The following is a 24,093-nucleotide window of genomic DNA, read 5'->3' as shown; positions in this document are numbered from 1 at the left end:
AAATTAAACTTATGTTGAAGGCCATGTCAGTTCACAGCAATTTGGAGAAAAACGAATATGGTGTTTGGTCATAGCTATTTAAAGACATGTGAAACTATAATTTTGACTTCCCTTGGTTACTGTGGCGCTATGGCTTAACATGACAATGTAAAAAGAATGTAATATAGTTTGCATTTGGATTTTGTAACTAGGCATATGGGTTTGTTTTCTTACATCGTTAACTGTAGTGGAGTTGAATGTTTTTGTCTGTTTATTATTTCTATTATTAAATTTTTTCAGTTAAACATTTCTGAAAAACAGTGAAACGGTGTATACTCAGATGTGAAGACAAAGTGCGAAAAAACTTAAATGCAGAACCAGATAAGGAACGAATTTCCGTTTTACTTTACATGGTAACATAGAAGCTTATTTAATTATACTTTTCTGTATATGTTTATTCAGGAACTGTAAATAATTGTTACAAATTAGGATATTCAAAAATCCTGACGAGTCATATGCGTTGCATTAAGTAACTCCTTATCGTCACAGAACAGCATAAACTTCTCCATAAATATTCTCTTCCGGGTAACGGCATCGGAAATATTTCTGGATTGCAGAAAGGCGGATACCTGTTTGCTACTTTGTCGTTTAGAACTTTTCGTGAACCATTTTTCCCCGTCACTCGTCATTGAGTCGCCATATCGAACAAAAATTATTATTCTGAGTATTTTTATTTAGCTGAAACTGTATTAGCCTCGACGAGAGTAGTAGTTTTCTAGCCTCAGCTAGCTAACTTTTAACACACTAGCAGATAAGTTGTCAAACCCCCGGCAGTACAACAAGGAAGGTGCAACACCGAACCGACAACAAAAAGATGTGCGATAAAGATCTGATTTGGACACTGAAGACCGGGGACCTGGATGAGGTCAAAGCCACACTGCAAACGGTAATTTAGCTGTTATTTGACTTGCCCACTGTTGTGCTTTTTTTGACTACAGTCAGCATAGCTAAGGTAATCAACGCTAGTTCGTAGAGCTGCTAGCGAGCTAGCGTTAGCTGGAGTTGGGCAATGTTAAGTTAGGTAATCCAGAATTGAAAAGCTGTTGGAACATTCTGGGTCTGTAACATTAACGGTAATGTGTGCACCTTTAAACTGGCTTTAATTCGTCTTACGGGTAACGAGACGTGTTTAAAGTTAATCCATTATCACTTTCCGCTGAGAGCAACTTGTTGGTTAGCTAACCAACTATGGTATCTGTTGGTACGTAACACGGGTAACGGCTCTTGACACCAGTAACAATGTTACTGTAACTGGGTGTTTTAAGCACAGTATGTACGTTACTAGAAAACGCATATTACAGTCTTCTATAAGCGTGTTGTTAAGAGAGCTGAGGCAAATGTCTAGCTATATGCTAGCGGCTAATCGAGCAGACAGGGCCAGTGTCTAGTCAGCTTTAGTGGGCGGTGGTCTCAGCTGTAGTCTAGGAGATGGAGGCTTGGCTAACAGCAACTGCAGCGTTCGTTAATGCCAGCATGCTCTTTTTGGAGCAGCCTGATGAGAAGGTTTCTGCCTATGCTTACCACGCAGAGATGTTTCTGTAAAACAGCTACCTTAGGAAACGCCTGCATTCGGATTTTGTAGTTGGGTAGTAGCTGGATAGTTTTACTGCCACATGATTTACACTCAGTTGTTTCCCACAAATGACTAACTGAATCTATAATTGCTTCCTCATAAAGTAGAGCTCACTAATGTGTTTAAATTGTAAAATGCTAGTTTCCAATGTAAGTTTTACAATACGTGAAACTAGTAGTAGTAGTATTTATTTATTGTCATTGTCATATACATATATATACATAAACTACATATAGTTTTTGATCAAACTCTTAAAGACTGATAATGCTCAGGATGTTGGTGACTTTTGGGAAGACAGAAGTGTTTTCTTTTTTCTTAGTGTCTTGTTCTATTTGTGTCATCAACTATTAATCACGTGTTTGTATAAATGACTGTTTACATACACTCATCGTGATCGTCATGGTAATTTGGTACTTTTAACTATTTATTTCAACTGTTCTTTTTCTAGGGTGGAATAATTTTACAGCATACAATTTTCCACACAGGGTCAAAACTATACATACCGTCTCCAAGTATGTGACATATTTTAAGATTCTCTTACATACAGCAAAAGAAGAAAAAATTAATTTATTTTTTAGGTTGTCTGAGGTAACGCTATACTTGTTCAACTTGGCACCATAAAGTGCTTGCCACTGTTTCTATGTAGTCACTGATAGATTTCTTTTTTTTTTTTCCTTTTTTTTTCACCTTGAGTCTGTGACGTCAAGAAAAGCACAAGTTTTTAGACACAAATAACTGTCCTGTTAATAATATGTATTAATCAAAGGAGCTTGCAAAGAAAAGCGTCTGGACTTCTTTAAGTTGCTTGAAGACGTTTCACCTCTCATCCGAGAAGCTTCTTCAGTTCTAAGGTCAAATGGCGGCGAATCCCAGATTTGTCCGCCATTTGACCTTAGAACTGAAGAAGCTTCTCGGACTGATAATTTTTGCTGCCTAGTTCCCACATTACCATTATTATTATTTTATTAGTAGCCATACCGAATAACCTTCAGTGTTCCTGAAAGGGCAGCTTTAGTGACCTCTTCAAATTCCTGACAAATTGTTGTTCAGTGTTGTGCAGATCAATTACTTGAGCTGCCAGTGTAGGAGGGACTGTGTGAAGTTTTGTGTGCGTGTGTTAACTGCAGGAGGCGAAGACCGCACTGTAAGAACTGTTGATATAAACCACCACTACAAATGATTGACACGAGCTCATGATTACAGTTGGTGACTTCTGAGAAGTGAGGTTTCTTGTGTTCAGCTGTAATTGTGTCATTGACGAAACATGTAGATAAAAATAACTAACCTTTTTCTATAGTATAAATGGAGCACGTTTAATTTTATCAACCACTGAAAGTAACATTTAAACATTTTTAGAGAAGTTTGAGGTTTGATATCAATCAGCTACAGGACTTAGCAAGATGAGAGGTAAGGTCAAACATTGTGTTCAGTATGTTGAATTTGACCTACAAGGATGTTTTTGATAAGGCAGTGCTGCGGTGTGGATTCTGTTTCAGAAATATCTAGTGGTAATAGAACAGAATTTGTGTGCAACGGACCATGTTCATCTGACCCCAAGAAATGGCAGAGTAAAAAGAAATGTGGTGTTTTGTTTTTTTTCCAAAGTGTAACCTTAAGGTTTTAGGTCTACATAAAACTGGATTTATTTTATGTACAAGATTATATTGAGTCCTTTCACAACAGTTATTTCATGAAACTAAATATATATGTGACATTACTGCCATATTAATTCAATGTGTCTGCTTCGAAAAATTCATATTTGGAGATCCGTAGCAGGTTGAGTCTTCATTTTATGCTTTCATGGTAAATATTGTAGCAAATTTAATGTAGGAATTAGAGTCAGGAGATGACTATAATATTAATAATAATGTAAAAACTTGAGGTCATATGTAATCTCATACAGTTTTGATATCAATAATGCACAGTATTTCTCAATGCTGTTTGCCTAGTCTGTCCATTTTATTGCTATCTCATTAATGTTGATCTTAGTTGCCCCAGGAGAACCAACACCTGAGCCTTCATCCCCAGCTTAGGTGTTTATAATATGAAGGTCTTGTGTTACAAGATATTAATGCATCTTCTAGGGCTTCCTATACTTCTATATTCTTGATAGTATACCCATTTTTCTGAGCTGATGAATGCTTTTCTTGCTTCACTTCCCTTCGTCCTTATACAGGCAAGTAATTATTCATATACTTCTGGGGAAAAAGTCAGGACTGACAGCCCTCGCTGGGACCAATTTGTGTTTTATTATGGGTCCAAGCAGCAAAAAATGATTTAATAGATGTTACCTTCTTTTGAAGGGCTTTGATTTGTGTTTTCTTTTTTGTTTTTGTCTTGTTTTTTTAAACTAAGAGACACCATACTGGCTTGTGGCAATGCCAAGTTAGGCGATCTCATCCCTGTTAATGTGTACTTTTTCCCTTCTCTAGGCTGAGCATGTGAACCGGACCCTCGATGGTGGGAGGAAGCCGCTGCATTATGCTGCAGACTTCGGTCAGACAGATGTGGTGGAGTTCCTCATTTCTAAGGGGGCAGATATCAATGTAAGAGTTACAACTATCTCAGCTTCATTCTTTTTGCATTAATTTGCCTACTGCTCAGCACTACAGTGACCACAAAAATAACAGAGCCTGTGTCTCCTTCCTTTGACTGTCTAATGTCTGGTTAGAAACAAACCATTATTTGTGTAAACAAAAGCAACCTGGCTTTAATAAAACGGAGTTTATCATATACATTTCTACCCACTGTTCATTGGCTGTTTTTTACCAGTGAGTTGGCCAGGCCTCAGCAGGGGTTTTTTATGGGTCATAGTGGGCTTCTCATGAGACGCACATAACCACAATTGATCCGCTTGCAGTTAGGGCAGTGAGTCTGTGTTGCCTTACTTAACAGAGGTCTATGCATTTCCTGTTATGCTTAGTAAATTAAGCCCCTCTTAAAAAAAGTTCAGTAGTAGTTCAGGTAATCTTCCTTTCGTGTGAGGCTAAAACCTCTTTGAAAGCCCCAAATTTTCTATGCTAGAAAACCCCTTCTCACATTTAACCTTGATGGCCCCTTGAGGCTTGTAGTTTCAGAAGGTGTGGTAGTGGCCTGATTCAACAAAAGTCTTTTAAATTGCTTTTTACCTTGAAAGCATCATGTGTTAGTAATTTACAATGAGACATGGATGCTTTAACTCTAATGATCAGGAGTAGGAAGTCTCTAAATCTTCATTGCACAGGAAGACTCACATCAGCACGGTGCATCTCACCCTCTGAAAATTGGTATCTGCAAATCAAAAGACTTTTTTTTTTCTTTTTAAAACAAGAGTTTAAAAGTGTAACAATATACAATCTTTGCTTTCCCTCCAAAGACCAAAAGTCTTCTTCTTCTCACTCATTCCTCTCTCATCCTCTTCTTCCACAGGCTCCAGACAAACATGGGTTTACTCCACTGATGACTGCCTGTTTTGAGGGTCATCTCTCATGTGTCAAGCTCCTGTTAGAAAAGGTTGGTGCCCTGATTGCGTTCATGTATGCGTATGTAAGCATCTGCACAAAGGAGTGCACTGGTGTCTTTCACCCACTAGTGCATGCTGATGTATCAGTGGTTCCATGTGAGCCATGAGTGCTGATGAGGTAACTCATTGGACAAAAAGCCCTTTAACACATTTCTATGGAGGCTGTGCTGGAATGTTCATAGAGCATCGCAGACTGTCGCTGCTGTGCACTTGCTTTTTTGTTGTTTGTTTCTTTCATTCATAGGAGCACTGCCGTTGGCTTCATCTAAGTCTCTGCTCCATCCCTCCACATTAGCCTCCCTAAGGTGTTTAGCTCTGGAAGTACCTTAAATGCTACTTGGGTCCAAAAAAATACATGCTGCTATGTGCAGATCTAGTCACAGCTGTGAGGAGAGGCACAGAACAGAGTCAGGCACAGCTGGCATTGGCTGTAACACTACAACATAATAACAGGAATACTATAATAAATGTCCAATCTATCCAGCGTCATCTGGCCTTAGAATACACATTTCTGCAGTTCCTTCACAGTTAGACAGACTCATTTGTAAGTGGTGAGCTTTCTTTTACAAAGTCAGTGTTTCTTCTTGCATGTCTTACCTGAATGTTAGACTCAAAAGTGTATGCACTCCTGGCATAATGACACATCTTCTACCCATCAGGACAGCTGTAGCTACTGTTTCACTACTGACCAAATGAGCCCGACTGCAGTTGAATTGATGGCCCTGTGGAGGATGAATGTCACACATTCATTTTAACACACACATATCTTTTTCTGTGTACCCCTCCACTAGGGGTGGGCGATAGAAACGATATACGATAGAAACGATATAAATTTGGCCAACGATAGAGATTTTGACTATACCGCTCTATCGCGATAGCGCATGTTGATGATGTCATCAAGCTGCGCCTGTTTTGGTTTAAAGCATCGCAGCGGCTAAAACCATTATCACCTGCAAATTATGCCAGGCGACAGTCATAGCAAAGAGATGAGGCACTTTTGAAATATGGGGAAAGCCAAAAACTGCGCTTCCTTCACTTCCGTAACATTGATTCATTAATGTTGAATTCTCTCGTAGCTTTTCTATTCCCATGTTGTTGCAGTATATTAATAACTCACCTCATATTGTGGATGAATAGTCTTAGTTGTTCTCCTGACTGACGTTTGCCCCATGTATAGCATCCTGCTATACGATTGCATTTGTCCCTGACCACCAGAATCCCTCACGTTAACTTTTAATGAGTGGAAAAAAAGTTGGTGTTCATCCTTCAGCTTCACTGTGCTAATGTTATGCTAACATAGCTGTGTCGCTAGCAATCACGTAGCACAACATTATATACCAGGTAGTCCAACTTCAGTAACCCTACAAACGCCACTGCTGTTTAGTTTTCTGTCTTCATTTATTTTGGAAGTGGTAGCAGAGCTGTACGTTTTATTTAGTTTCAAAAATCTCTCAGTCAGAACATGGTATGTCATGTTTAGGTGGAAACTAGGGAGCTAACTTCCTTTCTAACTTTTAACTCCGTTAAATTTAATAAATTAAATGGATGTTAAACTTAATTGTTACACCTGCTAAAGCAGCAACGCTGATGATTTTATTAAAGATTAAGGAATTTAGACAGTTTTTAACTCTTAGTGTTCGTTTGACTTTGGGACCTGAAGGGGGAGTTTTGGACCCAGATTACTCCGCAAAGCTCCTCACTACGGCAGCCGTAATGCTCTGACAATCCATCAAGCAGTGCGGCTTACCAAAGTTGTACTAAAATATTTTTTTTAACAGATTTCTGCACGCCAAAATCGGTTCGAGGTCAGTAAGCACAACCAGAATTCATACTGTCGTGAAATCAATCAATGTAGAGCAGTGTCACAAACCACGGAGGCCCCAGAAAAGTGCAATCAAACGATGAGTTTATTAACAGCCCGGAGAAAACATCAACATATGTCTTCTAACCAAAATACATGTTGTGGATACTTATAAAGCAGTGGGGTACACGCCCCCCCATGGCGTCAATGACAGATTAAAATAGGTTCCAGACATTAGTCACAGTTAATCGTACATCTTTAATAGCTATAATCAGCCATAGAACTTCTCTTTTCTATAACACCTTCCATACAAGGTAATAAACTTCAAGCCCTCGGGGTCTCTGAGGCTAATTATTGACTCTGGTCGTCTGTTACCAAGTAGAATAAAATATAGTAAGACACCAAATGAGTTGAGGCCTCAGGCCGGACACATTCCTAGATTATATGTATTATATGTACTGTAAGCATGCATTGCAGTTATCCTTCTATGTTCTAGTTTCCCTCAGCATGTATCACCTGGACAGTCATGCCAGTGAAGCTTAAGACCCTTAATGAACTGAACATCAACTCAAAATAAGCACAGATATGCAATGTGTATAAAATACTTCTAACCGTACTTGTAATAAAAGTTAACATAATGGAAGGATCCTCAAATGGACATCTTCAATAAACAACTGTAATGCAGTATCAATACTGTGAGAAATATTATTAGATGAAATAATGCTGTAAAGAATGTTATTAATGCAATTATAATGATGCAGATTATATGGCAGCAATAAAATAATTTCTGTATCTCCACAATACATAAGGCACACTCTCGATTTTTGAGAAAATTAAAGGATTTTAAGTGTGCTTTATAGTGTGGAAAATACGTTATACAGAAGAAAAGAATATCGCGATATATATCGTTACCGCACATGCTTCAAATTATATCGTGATATGAACTTTAGGCCATATCGCCCAGCCCTACCCTCCACCTTATAACACTCATGATGTTTTAAAGAAGCAGGCAGGTATATAGTTGACTGGGTCCTCTATCTCGGTACATGTTTATTATTAAATTTAAGTGGGGAAAAAAAAGCTTATTTGAACAATGATGCAAAGAACATGGATGTTTCAGTCGGACAGCTTAGCTTTGTAAATGTGCTTCAAACAAATGTGTCATTTTCCAAATTTCAAGCCAAACTATAAAAATTGACAAAAGTACACCACCACTGATTGAGTGGAGTTTACATTGTGGAAGACTGCATCATGTCATGAAAAAGCATCATTCAAAGGCTGCTCCAGACTGTTATGTGTATATGGGAAGAATTCAGAGAGAGAGTGAGAATCAGGGGCCTGAGGGTGAGTGAGCAGCTGTCTGTTTCCAGCCAGGCTTAATGAGGCAGGGTAAATGAAAGCTCCTCTACACAGTTGTTTCACAGTAGCATCAAGTAATGGGAAGTGGGGAGGGGTCACACTACAGAATGGGGAAGTCACTTTTTGCAGTCTTTACAATCTCATTGCCAGCAGCCAGACAGACTTTTTAATAGGTTCACAGGTTGAATGGGACTTTGAAGAAGGCATTTTAAAAGAGGAAACCATAATCTGTATATGGGGAAACAACAGTGTTTGGTTAGAGAGGCATGGTTGTGGTATGCTCCACCAACTGATTTCAGTTAATCAGCTGTATTAGTCCTGCATTTTTGGCAGCGCAGCTGCAAACTCTGTCCTGCCTATCAACAAAGGCACCAGAATCTTGTAACTAGTCAGCCAAGAGCGGAAAACTGTTGTCAGCTGGCAATCAGCACTAAGATAAACTGAAGGAAATAACGGACAGGAAAAAGAAACTATATACAGCAAGTCATTTGCTATAAAAGTTGCTAGCATGTCAGCACGCATTTGACATTGCATGTTTCTGACTTAAGTATACATTTGACTCAGAGCTTTTTATTCCTACCATAGACCATATTTATATCCAATGAGCTATTATTTAAGCATTGAAAGATGACACGTTATAGAATGATTTCTTTGCTGAAACTAAGCGGTGTACTTCAAGTTAAGATCTGAGCTGTCACTAGATGATGCATTTAACCCTTAGATGGTCATAGTCAAAAAAGGGACCCTTTTGGGTCCCCTTGGATTTTTGATTCTCAATATATCAGTCATTTTAAAGACTAGTTGCATGAAACTTGGCCAGGAGTTGCATTTTAGCATTATTTTTAAAATTCATTGATCCCCTCTATGGTGTTGTGTATAGTAAAGGAGATTCACATAAGTGTTACCATCTGTGGTCGTCGTACCATTTTGGGTCCCATTGACTCCCTTTATAATCACATATTTTCGATATACTGTAATCCTGACATGTGATAATTTTTTTCTCGTGAATACCTAATGGATCTAAGCCTCAGGCTTCAAAATAAAGGAAAAATATGTTTTGGATCCAATGAGCACAATATTAGGTACAGCACCACCATAGACATTTTCAGTGGTTTTGAATGCAGGACATGGTTATCTTATTATGCAAAATACATGACAATAAAACAGCTGACCACCATAAAATAGTCTCGATGTAGTGGAACTGATATAAGAGAGTGGTGTGAATGTGATTGAGAATATATTTATAATATATATTACGGGTTCCCCCCCCAAAATAAATAAATAAAAAATAAACAGGGGTCTTTATGACAATAAAGCTATAAAAACATAAAAAATATTTACAAATTTATGAAAAACTTTATATCTGTGGTTAGGTCTGAAGTTGTTTAAAAGATCTGATGTGAAAAAAAATGAAAAAACAATTCATAAAATTCATTGCTATATCACCTTTTGGATGGGGACCATTTTGGGTCCAGAGTGATACCAATGGAAGTATATTGCAAAAACTCTTATTGCTCCAAAAATAATAATGCATCCAAATCAATTCTATTCTGAATTCTTTACCTATCCAAGGCTCTAATAACCTCATGCCAAGTAGTTCCATTTGCAACTCATTTTTTGAAAATATTGCATATTATGGTTTTTTACCCCCCAAAGAAAATAAACAGGGGTCTTTATGACAATAAAGCCATAAAAACCTAAAAAATATGAAAAAAATTATGAAAAACTTTATATCAGTGGATAGGTCTGAAGTTGTTTAAAAGATCTGATGTGAAAAAAAATGAAAAAAAAATTCATAAAATCCATTGCTATATCACCTTTTGGATGGGGACCATTTTGGGTCCCGAGGACCATAAAAGGGTGTAAATTTGAAAAACTCTTATTGCTCCAAAAATAATAAAGTATCCAAATCAATTCTGTTATGAATTTTTTACCTATCCAAGGCTCTAATAACCTCATGCCAAGTAGTTCCATTTGCAACTCATTTTTTAAAAATATTGCATATTATGATTTTTTACCCCCCAAAAAACAGGGGTTTTTATGACAATAAAGCCATAAAAACCTACAAAATATGAAAAAAATTATGAAAAACTTTATATCAGTGGATAGGTCTGAAGTTGTTTAAAAGATCTGATGTGAAAAAAAATGAAAAAAAAAAATCATAAAATCCATTGCTATATCACCTTTTGGATGGGGACCATTTTGGGTCCCGAGGACCATAAAAGGGTGTAAATTTGAAAAACTCTTATTGCTCCAAAAATAATAAAGTATCCAAATCAATTCTGTTATGAATTTTTTACCTATCCAAGCCTCTAATAACCTCATGCCAAGTAGTTCCATTTGCAACTCATTTTTTAAAAATATTGCATATTATGATTTTTTACCCCCCAAAAAACAGGGGTTTTTATGACAATAAAGCCATAAAAACCTAAAAAATATGAAAAAAATTATGAAAAACTTTATATCAGTGGATAGGTCTGAAGTTGTTTAAAAGATCTGATGTGAAAAAAAAATGAAAAAAAAATTCATAAAATCCATTGCTATATCACCTTTTGGATGGGGACCATTTTGGGTCCCGACGACCATAAAAGGGTGTAAATTTTGACGGCTATCCATTAATGTCCCTAAGAGTGTTAATATCACACAGCCACATTTCACTTTCACATTACAATGAGAAATTTGGGTTTTAAAAGCTCATTTTGTCTCTTTAAAAAAAAAGACTTCATTATTGGCATTTATTTTCCTTAATTTCTTCTGCTGCCAGTCACAGAACATCCTTCTGAGAGTCAGAAGCTCTTCTGCATTTAAAATAGGCAGCTGTATCATGTAGTGCCTCATCTTTGTAAATCAAAGACCTTTGGGTAAGTTTTGTTTTAGAGAGGGATGAAAGCACAGCAACTTAAGAAAAAGTGTGTGAGTGATTTATTACACAAGTAAAATGAGTTTTGTTATGACAACGACTATGACGAGGAAATATGAATAATTTTACATTGATTGTCTTGTTTTCATAGTCATTGTAGATCACAATTGTAAATTTAAACTGAAGTCTCATGAATTATCCAGCTACTGGTAGACTTTCAAAAAGCTAGTATCATATCGGACAAGACAGGTGGTCCTAATTCATCACAGTTCTTGATTTTATAATAATTCCAACTAAGTACCATCAATAATTAACACTAGATGCTAATAGTTGCCACAGGGAGCAGGTCTCAGTATATCCATATGAAAGCTTTGAAAACTTCCCATGTATCCCAACATGAGATTAATAGATATTTCAGAGCTACACCAATGATAGTGCTAGTGTAAATCCACTCTGTCTGGCAGCACCTGTAGCTGTGCACAGCTGCCACATTACACTGGATAAAAGGAGCCCACTGAGAATACTGAATTGTGACTGTTGGACTGTCAGACATTCTTGTGTTGGCAGATTAAAAATGGCGTGGTTCCCTTGTGCATCATGGAAGCTGACCCCTGCCCCCAACTGTGTGCCGTGTTGTTGTTGTTAATGAATTATGAAAGGCCATTATTACCCCAAAGGTGACCCAGCTGTAAGATCCTGGCCAAGAGTGCTGACTACAGCCTGCAAAGACCAGCCAGTAAATTTTAGGTCAGCAATAAAAGGGCATACACACACATTTTTCTTTTAATGGGAACTTGCTATTGTCTAGGAAGAAGTACAGTACTGTTTGAAGTCAGTACCTGTTGTTTTTGTGTCTTTTACATCCCTAAAGATTTCCTCCTTTTTTCTCTCTGCCCTTTATGCAAAGAATGGATGGAACATTTATCCTAACTATATAGATAATATATATACACACTCTAGTATAAAACATCTTTCACTTGTCACTGAAGTGTTTTTGTTTTTTGAGGGGGGTAAAAGTGCACACTTGCGGTCTTTATTGCTTCATATTTTGAGATTACCATAAACTTATAAAAGGATTTTATTAGAGGTGGGAATCACCAAACATCCCACGATACGATATTATCACAATACTTAACACACGATACAATATTATTGCAATTTTTTAAAAATATTTTGCGATATTCAGATTCTGTACATAAAGGTAAACTTTATCAATATTCATTTTATCTAATATCAAAGTCTCACACTCAGTCTTTCTCTCATTTCAGTCAGTTTTATTGTTGACAAACTGAACGGTTTGTATTACAGTCTAGTCCAACTTAACTGAATGCAACCATCTGGTACAATTATAGCTATTCTGAACTATGCAATTTATGAAAACTATGCAGCCCCTTCAGCAACTGAAGAATTTGAAAGTAAATTAAAACAAAATATAATTTTACATTAAATAAAAAAGTTTTAAACTTAATTAAAATAAAACATGTCTTAAATTAAAATAAGTAAACTGTCATGTTTATTGCTGCCAAAAAAAAGTTAAACACATTTGGACAGTGAAGGAATGTCAGGATTCTTGCTCAGAAAAAGGATCAACATGCTCTGAAGTCAGAGCACAAAAACCTTTTTTGTAACAAAATATCGATTTCTGCTGTCCCTGTATCGATACATTATTAGCAAACAAAATATCACGATACTACACAGTATCGATTTTTTTTCCCCCACCTCTAGATTTTATTTCCCACCCCCCACCGTATCTCATCCAGAGCCTTTCTGGCACATCCTGTTGTAATACATGTATTGATCTTATCCTTATCGCTGGGTGTTAAAAATTTGCCCTTTTAACTGCTCAGTAATGTTTGATTGCGGACAGCAGGTCAATAGTCTGAAAATCTTGTGCTTCAAATAGGTTTTGAGTGAGGCTTTGGCTCAATATTTGAAGACTTATGCATTCCATTCACAACAGTCATAATGAAAACTTAATGGACATTTTGGCATGTTGGTGGCATTATATTACTGACCCACTGCTGCTTTGTGTAGCTGTATAATCCAGGGTGATGATGTATCTTATTTTGACTGGAGACACGCTGGGAGTCTATTCTTGTTCATTAGTCTGTGTCTCAATTGGCCATCAACGTCTTTGACTGGCTAGTGTTTGGACAGTGAGGTGATCATGTGGGGTCATTATTCAAGTTGAGTAAAGCTCATTACTCTAAGTGGTGTCAGGAGCGTGCCAGTGAGCTGCTTGGCCGTTGGGGTAGCGTGGTGTATCCTGAAAGGCAAAAAAAGGAAGACTGTGCCAGCACTATTACTGGAACTCGACCATAAATACGGATTTGAAGCATTATCTCTGGCATGGCTCCAGTATACACTTTTTGACAGTATGTTTGGTGACGAGAAGGTAATGATTATGAGAATGGTAGAACCTAAAATATAGTGGTACAAATTATGCAGTTGTGTTTATTATATAGAAGTAGGGCTGTGCGATATGACCAAAATCTCATATCCCGATATAAGAATTCTATCGTCCCGATAACGATATAAATCACAAAAATTTAACATTTTCTGTAAATTCTGTGAATCTTGGGCAACTCGTCTTGCGGGAAGTGTTTCCGGCTGCGTGTCATGTAGCTGGAGTCGAGTGTTTTAACTGATGCATGAAACTATACATTTTTAGTAGGGGTGCAACGATACTCGTATCAATATTGAACCGTTCGATACAGTGCTTTCGGTTCGGTACGCATATGTATCGAACAATACAAAATTTTTAATTTATTTTATCAATTTTCCTTCTGACGATGCTGTCTGTGTTGAGAGCTCAGTGGATCTGCGCTCGACAGTGCAGCCTAGGCGGAGTAATCGATCACAGATCCACTGAGTGCGGCACAAGCTAGCGAGACAGAAGTTAAGCTCTCCTTGCAACATGGCAAATTGAACCTCCCCCACCCTCATTCAGATGTGGCCTTTGGAACTATTTTGGTTTTCATATGAGGTATGACCCTGAAGGTAACTGCGTCATGGACAAAAGTAAAACAGTATGTCAGATGTGCCACGCAATGCTCAATTACATGGGTGGGAACTACTGCGTTAGCGCAGTTAGCTCGTTAACACGTTGACGCCGTCCAGCCCCACGCACGGGGCAATCCGCGGTAGCTCGTTAACGAAGATTTGCCGTGTTGTGGCGTTAACGTCATTCCAGATTAACGCTGACAGCACTAGTGGGAACACAACTAGAGATGGCACGATACCACTTTTTTATGTCCGATACCGATACCGATATCATAAATTTGGATATCTGCCGATACCGATATGAATCCGATATAGTGTTTTTTAATCAACAAAACTGTTTTTTAAATATCTTGCTGCATTTTGTATAAGTTCATACTCAAGTTTAAAACAACAACTACACTAAAGCTATTCTGTTATACCTGTATGCAAAAAAAAATATTTCATAGTTCAGCAATACTGATCAATCTAATAAACTTAAGCCTACACCATCCTCCCTATTCTGGTATTTTAAAGAGTACTTAGCATATATATTAAGCAACCTAACTAATAGAGTTCCAACTCCCAGCAACAATAAAAATAAATAAATAAAAAATAGGGAACCACCCCTCACGCTCCACCTCATGATGCTTAATCGACGTAATCAACCTTAATTTGATGCAGTGTGAAAAAAAAATGCACAGAAATCAATTATTTTTCAAGAAATATTAAATAGATTCAACATCTTTCTTCCACAAAATTGCAGACTGCACAGATGGTACCTTCCCAAAGGAAAAAGTACTATAGCTTACTAGGGTATATATATTAGACTTAATAGTTACTATATACAGTAATTGACTTCTATTCATTTTACATCAAATTAAAACTTTGGGTGTCAGATAATTATTTATTAAAAGCTCGACATTTTAAATGAGAATAAGAAAGAAAAGTATGTCTTTGTGCCCCCTTTTCCCTGTTAATGCCCTATCGGCCCCCCTGGCTAAACTTTGCTAGATCCGCCCCTGCACAGTTACCAGCGTCAGCTATGTAGAAAAAGATCCTGGAGTAGAAAGTAATATTAAATACATTCTAACAATAGCTGATCAAGCTTAAACGTGCTGCTGTTGTTCAGCCGCTGGTTTCCTCTTTCTGGTGCAAAGTGGGCCAAAAGCAAACTAGAGTCACGGACTCGCGACAGAAAAGCCGATCAGCTGATCGTTAAGCAGTTTCATGATTGAAGTAGCAGCAAGAAGAGGCAGTCGTTTGTTAAGCTTAACGCAGGAATGCTTTACAAACATTCAGAGATGGACTTACACACTTGCTTTACTTCTCTCGGGATAACTTTATCGGAGATGAAATGCCGGGTTGCTAGCGAAGCTCCACATGCTATCCAGACCACCGACAGGTCCCGCATGCCACAGCCGCTCTATCACGTGATGCATACTGCTCCAACGTGCTAACGTTCTGAGGTGAGTTACGGGGTGTTGCAAGTTTTGTGAGGTGCTTTCGTGATATTTAATGGATCGGATTACATTTTTTATTTTTCTCCGATATCCGATCCAGTAATTTAGGTCAGTATCGGACCGATACCGATACGTAATATCGGATCGGTCCATCTCTAAACAACGAATATGACTGCACATTTACGCTGACATCATCCTCGTGCAAAGACAAGTGGAAGCAGACAAAAACAACAAGCAGGCATGCTACAAACTTTACCCGAGTCATTTAGACAGCTGTTAGCACATGATTCTCCTCATGGGGACCTGATATGTTTAATATGCTGCTGAGAATATAGCCCAGAAGAAACGTATAGTATAGCTTTTATTTTGGAAAGAGCCATTTCTCTGTAATAAACTCTTTTTCCAAAGATGAGTGATTTCTCCATCAGATTTTTTTTTTTATTACTTTGTTGTTTCATCAACATTAAATTTAAAAACTGTGCTTTTGAGTTAAAATATATATTTATAATTTTAATAAATGACAAATTAAAAAGGCATGAACATTTTTTTTTGTATCGAAAAAATATCGAACCGTGACACCAAAGTACCGAACCGTGAATTTTGTGTATCGTTGCACCCCTAATTTTTAGATATAAGTTGTAAAGGCCGCCGTTTTCTTTGAGTATTTATTACACGGCGTGCTGCGGGGAAAAGCCTGTTCTAACGTTTGAGTCTAAGGTTTATTTTTTAGCACCTGGTAGCTCCTTTTTTAATTCTCATCCGTAAATAATCTTCTCTTTCACGTGATTCCGTTTATTTTGAAAAGTCTCAACAGGATCTTGAGCTTTATTGTGAAAGGTTTATGTGGTACATAAACAAGCGGACACGCGATGGTTTTACCGTCGTTATTGCTAAACACAACGCATAAAAACAGGTGCTTGTCCGTCCGTAGTGTGGTTATATAAAATATAAGAGAAATAGAGAACTTTAAGAAATTAATATAGCCACTACAGTGACCATCAGAACAATGAAAAAAGATTGCCACAAAGAGTTTATTTTGCGACACCACAAAACAATAGCGTAAAATGAAACGATAGACGTTTTTATATCATCATCCGATATATATCGTTATATCGAACAGCCCTATATAGAAGGCTTATTTGTCGCCATGAAGGCAGTGATTATTACTAAAGTCAACATGTAATGCTTTTTTTTGCAATTTTGATGAGGTCTGTAGTAGGGCTGGGCGATATATCGAGTTTTTAAAAAAATATCGATATATTTTCATACGAGATATAAGATGTGACAACATCGTTTATATCGATATAGTCTATGTTACGTTATAATTATATTTGTGGAGCCGCAAGTTTGCCTCTCTTTCGTCCATTTTTGTCTCTACGCTGCGTTACTGGGCCTCGCCTCTCCTTCACTGAGCACAACTCCCCCCTCCCCCATAGCTTCACCTGCAGGCAACGACAAGATGAACACTGCAAATCTCTGTTAACGAGTTACCACAAGTTAGCATTACGGCTACCGTAATGGAGCCTCGCGGAGTAATACGTACTGTGCTTCAACGTAATATTACCGTATATTGTGTGTGTGTGTGTGTGTGTGTGTGTGTGTGTGTGTGTGTGTGTGTGTGTGTATAAGGATCATAAATGGCACCTGTTAAGAGACACGGTTACAAAGAGGATTTCAAACTCCAGGCTGTCAGTCATGCAGTAGAAGTTGGGAACAGAGCAGCTGTGAAATCTGTCTGTCTTTGTTATTATGCTCAGCGTCTTTTAGTTTACATTTTGACTGCACAATTGTGAGCTTTTTGTTATGCACAAAAACAACATTGTGTTCTTTTATTTATGGAGCATTATTATTTAATAAATGCTGATAATTTATTTTTGAGTAATTTCTTCATGTACATCTATGCTGTATGTTAATAAAAGTGCCTGATTGACATCTGGGACACAGCTTTGACTAAACTCTCTTTTTGTTCTTACCTTATGGCTTTAAAAAAACAAAACATCGAGATATATATCATATATCGCCATCCAGCTAAAAAATATCGAGATATGAATTTTGGGTCATATCGCCCAGCTCTAGTCTGTAGGGTTGATTAAGTTTGGACTGAACCGACGACTAATGTCCTCTCCAGAGCTGGAGAAAAGGGAAGGGATAAAGAGAATCATCTCCATTCCTCTCCTCTTTTCCCAATAGTAAGACTGGGCAATATATCTTGTTTTTTAAAAAGATTGATAGATTTTTATACGAGAGATAAGATGTGACAATATCGTTTATGTCGATATAGTCTATGTTGCGTTATAATTACACTTGTGGAGCCGCTGGTTTGCCTCTCTTTGGTCCACTTTTGTCTCTACGCAACGTTACTCTGTCCCGCCTCTCTCCTTCACTGAAAACAACTCCCCCCTCCCCATCGCTTCACCTGCAGCCAGCATCAAGATGCTGATAATTTATTTCTGTTTTTTTTTTTTTTTTTTTTTTTTTTAAATGTACATCTACACTGTATGTTAATAAAAGTGCCTGTGTGACATCTGCGACACATGGCTTTGACTAAGAACTCCCTTTTTGTTCTTACTTTATTGGTTTAAAAAATATCAAGGTATATATCGTATATCGCCATCCAGCTAAACAATATCGAAATATGAAGTTTGGGCCATATCGCTCTACCCAGTAGCACATCAGAGTAGGGCTGCCACGATTTGTCGACTAGTCACGATTACGTCGACTATCAAAATCGTCGACGACTGATTTAATAGTCGACGTGTCGTTTGAAGCTTTGTAAGATCGCAAAAGACGCAGGAATAATAGCAGGATTTAAGAGTGTAATAACGGACTGAAACAGAAGATGGCAGCACAGCATGTACAAGGATGCCAGCTGCCGTTAAACCCCGAAGAAGAAGAAGCAGCTGTGTCCCAGAATTCATAGCGCGGCCCAGCTTAGTTTCCAACAATGGCGGTAGCTAGTTAGTTTTAATATTACTCTTATTATTCTTTCTGGGTCACAAAATAAACGTTTAACATATTTTCAGGCGAGAATGTAGCTGTGTAAACCTCAAATATCTGCTCAGTTTATCAGGACACCACATATTTTCAAAAGCGCTCCGACGTTTTCGGAGACGTCTGTTACCCACTAGCTCGATAGCTAGCCGGGGGCTAGGTCACTAGCGCCGTGAGAACACCGGACTCCCGGCAAATTGTTTTCAAACCCACCGCCGTCTTTCGCGACTCAGGTTAAATATATATGAGTCACTTAGATAAATTAAAAATGTTATTGTTTGGCTTTTTTTTTAGTATTTTATTTGTTTATTTGCTGAGATTAAAGTTATAGTTTTTACACAGCTGAATAAACGTCAAGCAGACAGCTGATTATCAGAAGTGTGAGATGCTGGAGAATATACTCCGGTGTCCTGTTATATTTTAGATAGCAAGGAGTTTATTAAACTTTACCGAAACAATCTGCAAATTTCATTAAAATTGAATAAACTATCATCTTGTCTTTATTTTTAGTTAGCACCTTAAAAGCTTAAAGCTGTAAGCTAATGATAGTTATATAAGAGCAGATGCTGCTGGTGCAATAAGCTGTAGTTTTACGTCCAGTGGATGATGATCTGATTAGTCGACTAATCGCATAAATAATCGGTGACTAGTCGACTATCAAAATAATCGTTTGTGGCAGCCCTACATCAGAGTAAGAGATTATGGTAATTGGTTATCAGGTACCTGGTATGCATGAATCTGCATTTTCAGGGAAAGTTAAGTGACAGAAGAACAAAAATTGTTTAACTTGTTAGAAGGAGTAGACTTTGAAACTGAGATAAATGAAAAAAGATTAAAACATTATTATCAGGGAAAAAAAATTTGTTTTTTGCCTGGCAAGCTGCCCTGTCTCTGACAAGATGAATTACACTGAAGAAACCCTTTGTTTATTTGCAGGTAAGGTAGGGGAGGGAAGTATTTTTATTTATTTATTTATTTAGAAATTGAAAGATCTGCCTACCAAAGCCATCGTTTTGTTTTTGTTTTGTTTTGGGGGTTTTTAACACTGCAGGATTTGATTAAAGACTCAATTTCACACAACTTCACTTAAAAAAAACGTTTGTCATTGTTTATTTTGTAGTTGATAATGTACAGCTTTTGTGTGAGATCAATTCTTCATTATACAATGAAGACTGGCCCCACTTAAAAAAAAATTTCTGCACAGACAACCAAATCAGTTATCATTTTGTTAATTAGTGAGCTTTATAGAAGCTGGTTGTCAGATTTTATTCCCCTTGAAAAGAGCTGTTCCACTGTTTCTACTTGCATCCATGTTTTATGTCCCAGCTAAGACACGTTAGCTGTCAACCATCATCATTTTTAACAGACATGGGAGTGATGTGAATTTTATTATGTAATCCTTTGCAAGAATGCTTAAAAAAAAGACAATTTCATAAATTTAACTTAGTATCTCTAACAGGCATGTTTGATACCATCAGAATAATCAGATAAAATGTATAAAATTCACATTGAAAAAGTGAGAGAACAGGTCTCACTAGTCTTCATACCGCAAGTGTTGCATAACAGAGCTCTAACATGTTTAACTAGAGTGTTGACAGGAGCATTATGCCAAGAAATGTGAAGTATGTTCTGATAGGGGGGGTGCTATCTCTCATTTTGTCTTCCATTTCCTTACCAATTAGAGCTGTAGATGTGACAGGTTACCAACTCAACCCTGGTAAATCCCTCTCCTCGCTTTATGCTCTGTTGCTCTTGTGGCATGGAATTTGCTCCCAGATAACCATCCTCCTGCTACCGGGTACTCGAACTGGGGCACATTGTTTTTGATGCCCTGCTTCTCTACGCAACAATAGCCTCTCTCTGCCTTGGTTCTGTAAGCTCTTTTGCTAAGAGGCTAAACTTGGCAAGCTAAACAAAGGGACGCGTTTCCACTGCAAGGCCTTCCACTCCTACTTTGCCATTAAATCTGTTGTCACTACAAATGCATTAAAACATGTGGCCTGTTTCTTTCTCTCTCTCTTTGTTTTTGTGTGTGTGTGTGTCTGTGTTTTTTGTCCATACTAATCTAAATGGCTATTTCTTCTCCCATCTCCTTCACATTGATTCTGTTATCCCTCAAAGCTTGAATGGATTTGTGTCTCAGTGTGTGTGACTTCAGCCCCTCTTAGTCATGGACTCCTTTCCATTGATCTGATAGCCTCTGAATGTGGCAGCTTTATGTCTGAATGACCACCCTCACGACCACCCTCACTTTTCTGTAAAGATCTTTTATGCCACAGCCTTTCTGCGTCCCTAAAGCAGTCAACCAAGGGAAAGTCTTGTCCTTGTTGTGTTCATGATTGTCCTACATACCTTTCCTGTGTCCCTGAGTATGCAAGGGTTTGGCTGATGTAAAATTCATAATCGGACCATGAATGCAAGGCTTTGTTTGGACGTCGGCATGCCTGCCAGTTTGTGCTGGTTCTGCACTATAATTGAACCAAATATACATGCCTCTTCCGGGTGGACTCCCTGCAGCTTAAAGAAAAGTATAACAATAACTACACAGCCACAGTGTCAGAGTCAGCATACACATATTATCACAGCTCAAATGAGTAAGGGGCTAGTCTAAAGTAAGTCTTGTCTCTCTTCCTTTGGCAACTACCGTAACTTTTGTCTATGAGTTTTTCACTCATCTTTCTCAAAAAGTGAAAGATGCATTTGTACACCAGAACAATTGAACCTGTGAGATACTTTATAACTAACATGGCCTCTTTCCAGTTGAATCTTATCAACTGATTCCTGATGTTAATGATTTTGTTCATTAGGGATGTGTATGCACCCCCCCCAGACTGAGCTTTTCCCATTTCTGGAACAAACCTCTTCTGATTTCGCTTTAGCTTGGCTTCCAAATGCATCTACTCAAGGCTCAGTGCTTGGCCAACAGTTTTGTTTTTGAGTACACAGTTCAGCTCTGAAAACTAAATCACAGCTGGTGCAATTTGGGTCCAAAAACTATGCTTCGATTTTAATCCCTTGTTTTGGTTTCCTTAATCTTCCCAGTTCTTCAGATGTGGGTAAAACGAATAAGAAGTGTGTATGAAGGAGTTTGGGTCTGACTAGTTCTGTACGGCTCTTAAGTAGCCACGCAAGCTTTGGACATTGCTCACGGCGGCGTTATCAATGCACTATTTGACTGTCACGTTTGAGCAGATGTCACTAAAGTTTGAGGCACCAAGTAAACATTGTGTCCCCTCTCCTCCACAGGGAGCTGACAAAGACCAAAAATCACCAGACGGCATGACTGCCCTTGAAGCTGCTGCTACTGAGCCCATAAAAGCTCTGCTCAAGTAAGACACCACAGTGTGGGAGGTGGCTGGGCAGCTGTATGAACGGGCACTCAAATGGATGCAGTGATCTCCTGAGAGAAGATGGACTTGCCCCTTTGACCCTGATCAACCTCTGTCTCAACAATGCTTTTGTCTGTTTGTTGGAGGTTCATTTTGTCTGTCTGGTGGTCTTCCTTACATTGTAATTTCTCTTTTCCCCAGGTTTTTGGGATAGGATTTTTTTTCCCCTTAGTCCTCTGTTTTTAGCCATTTAACAGAAGGACTTGTCAGTTATGTCTCCCTTAGGGACCAAACACTTGGGGAGTGCTCTTGAACCTGGATCTTAACACTGCTCAGATTAGTAACAGACTCTATAACACAAACACAAAGCTTTCATATACGAGTAAATGCACATCTTTTTCTTTTTTTTTTCTTTTTTTTTTTTTTTGCAGTTGTGTTGTAAAAAAATACTGAAATTAAATTGTAATGGATCAGTAGTGTGTTAATATTTTTACAACTTCACAGTTTAAGTATTTTATGGCCAGGGTTTCTCATGAACATTACTTGCACTGCACTATACTTGATAAGACTAAAAAGATTAAGTTTAATTATGTTAACATTTCATTATGTGTGGCCTCTTCCTGTACTTTAATTTTTTTTATAGATAGATCAAATTGTCCCTCAAATCTAAGCTTAATATTTTAGAGATGTTGGCTGAGGGAGCTGCAGAGGTCAGATTTTTCTTTTCTACTTGGTGATGTATCACTTACATATCAAATGGTGTTTTTTCCACAAATTTTACATCATTAAGGTATTCTCTATTCTTTGACCAATCACCATGCTGGCTAACTAGAATGACTTGAATGTTGCAATTTTCAAACGTGTTACTCAATCCCTTTTGAAGCAATGTTAACAGCACATAATAGGATTAGATATTTTAGAACTTTCTTCATTTTGCCGCCCCTGGGTGAGAGTTCAGAGCAAAAACTCCCTTTCCCTTTTTTTTTTTTTTTTTTTCTTTTCTTGCAGCTTCTCTGAGTATTTTGTAACTAATGGGCTCTAGGGGTTGTAAGTGATGGGTTAATGGGAGTCAGATTTGAAAGTTGTTGGTAGGGTTTTTTTTTTTTTTAGTTTTTTTTTTTTTTTTTTTTTATTCCCCTTGCCTTGTTCGTTTTTTCAGTTCAAAGCCCTGCCTGTTTTGCTGCATGTCAAAACTGCCTCTGCTTTTATGCTATGAAATGGTCACTGTCCTCTTGGTTGCTTTCAAACAAATTACAACAATGCAATAGACAAAAAAAAGAATGCTCTTGCTGACTTTGTTGTGACAAAAGTCTGTAAAAACAAATAAAAATATAAAAAAACACATCTGTCATCAGTATCCATTTTCCTTGTAAACTAGAGAGGGAAAGGGCGAAGGACTGTCAAAAAGATGTTTAAGATTAATGATGGGTCAGCTGTGAGAATGCTTTCTTTATTATCTAAAGCAGAAGCACATTTTCTGTGGCAAAACGCATTCCCTTAAATTTGTCACATTTCTGTTGTGCACTGTGGTGACCTTTAAGTTGGATTAGATGAGGGCATTACTGTGATTTTTATGCTGAGTTCACTCAAGATGGGATTTGCTGACACCACAGTGCTGCTTGTAACAAAATCTTGTTGAGGTGTTGACTTCAGCAGAATGTTTTACCAAGAGGGATGCTCTTCACAGACTTGTTGATACCAAAACCACATTTATATGTGTGATGCAGCCATCAACACCTCAGCAAACATCAAAGTGATACGGTTCTATATTGGTGTTTTTAGGATTTGAAAGTTAGTATTACATTAAATGCATTATCTTGGGACTTGCAGAAACTTAACGTAATTTACTGATTTGTGCAATCAGCACAAAGAGCTTTCACAGTATAATGCCAAGTAATCAAACAGTCATTGATTGTCCTGGTAAAACTACCTTACCTTAAATATTACCTGCTGCATGTGTTAAAATCCTTGTGGCAGTAGAGTCAGCGCTACACAAGTAATGGCTGTAATAGAGTACAAGCACAGTAAACAGGATGAACTCTAGTTGCACTCATTTCTCTAACTTGTGATAATTGGTTAATAGAATGAATGAAGATCTGTAAACAAAGTGGGATAATTGGAAAATGAGCTAAAAATTTGAAACTAGTGTGCCTCTCCTTAATAGCTAATGTTAGAGTGCTCATCATCTTAGGCAGCT

The 24,093-nt window shown here is 37.7% G+C and overlaps 1 protein-coding gene across 1 annotated transcript; it reads left to right on the top strand.

Annotated features, from left to right (window-relative positions):
• The first annotated feature begins 574 nt into the window (after nt 1-574).
• On the top strand, nt 575-23,232 carry mtpn (myotrophin). Its single transcript, XM_080888067.1, has 4 exons — nt 575-925; nt 4,045-4,158; nt 5,021-5,104; nt 21,814-23,232. Exons 1-4 carry the CDS (start codon nt 854-856, stop codon nt 21,898-21,900), a joined length of 357 nt encoding a protein of 118 aa, XP_080744193.1. The 5' UTR covers nt 575-853; the 3' UTR covers nt 21,901-23,232.
• The last annotated feature ends 861 nt before the right edge of the window (nt 23,233-24,093 follow it).

The sequence above is a fragment of the Rhamphochromis sp. 'chilingali' genome, assembly GCF_963969265.1.
Source record: "Rhamphochromis sp. 'chilingali' genome assembly, chromosome: 7".
Taxonomy (NCBI): Eukaryota; Metazoa; Chordata; class Actinopteri; order Cichliformes; family Cichlidae; genus Rhamphochromis; species Rhamphochromis sp. 'chilingali'.
This window is presented reverse-complemented; position numbering and strand designations above follow the sequence as displayed.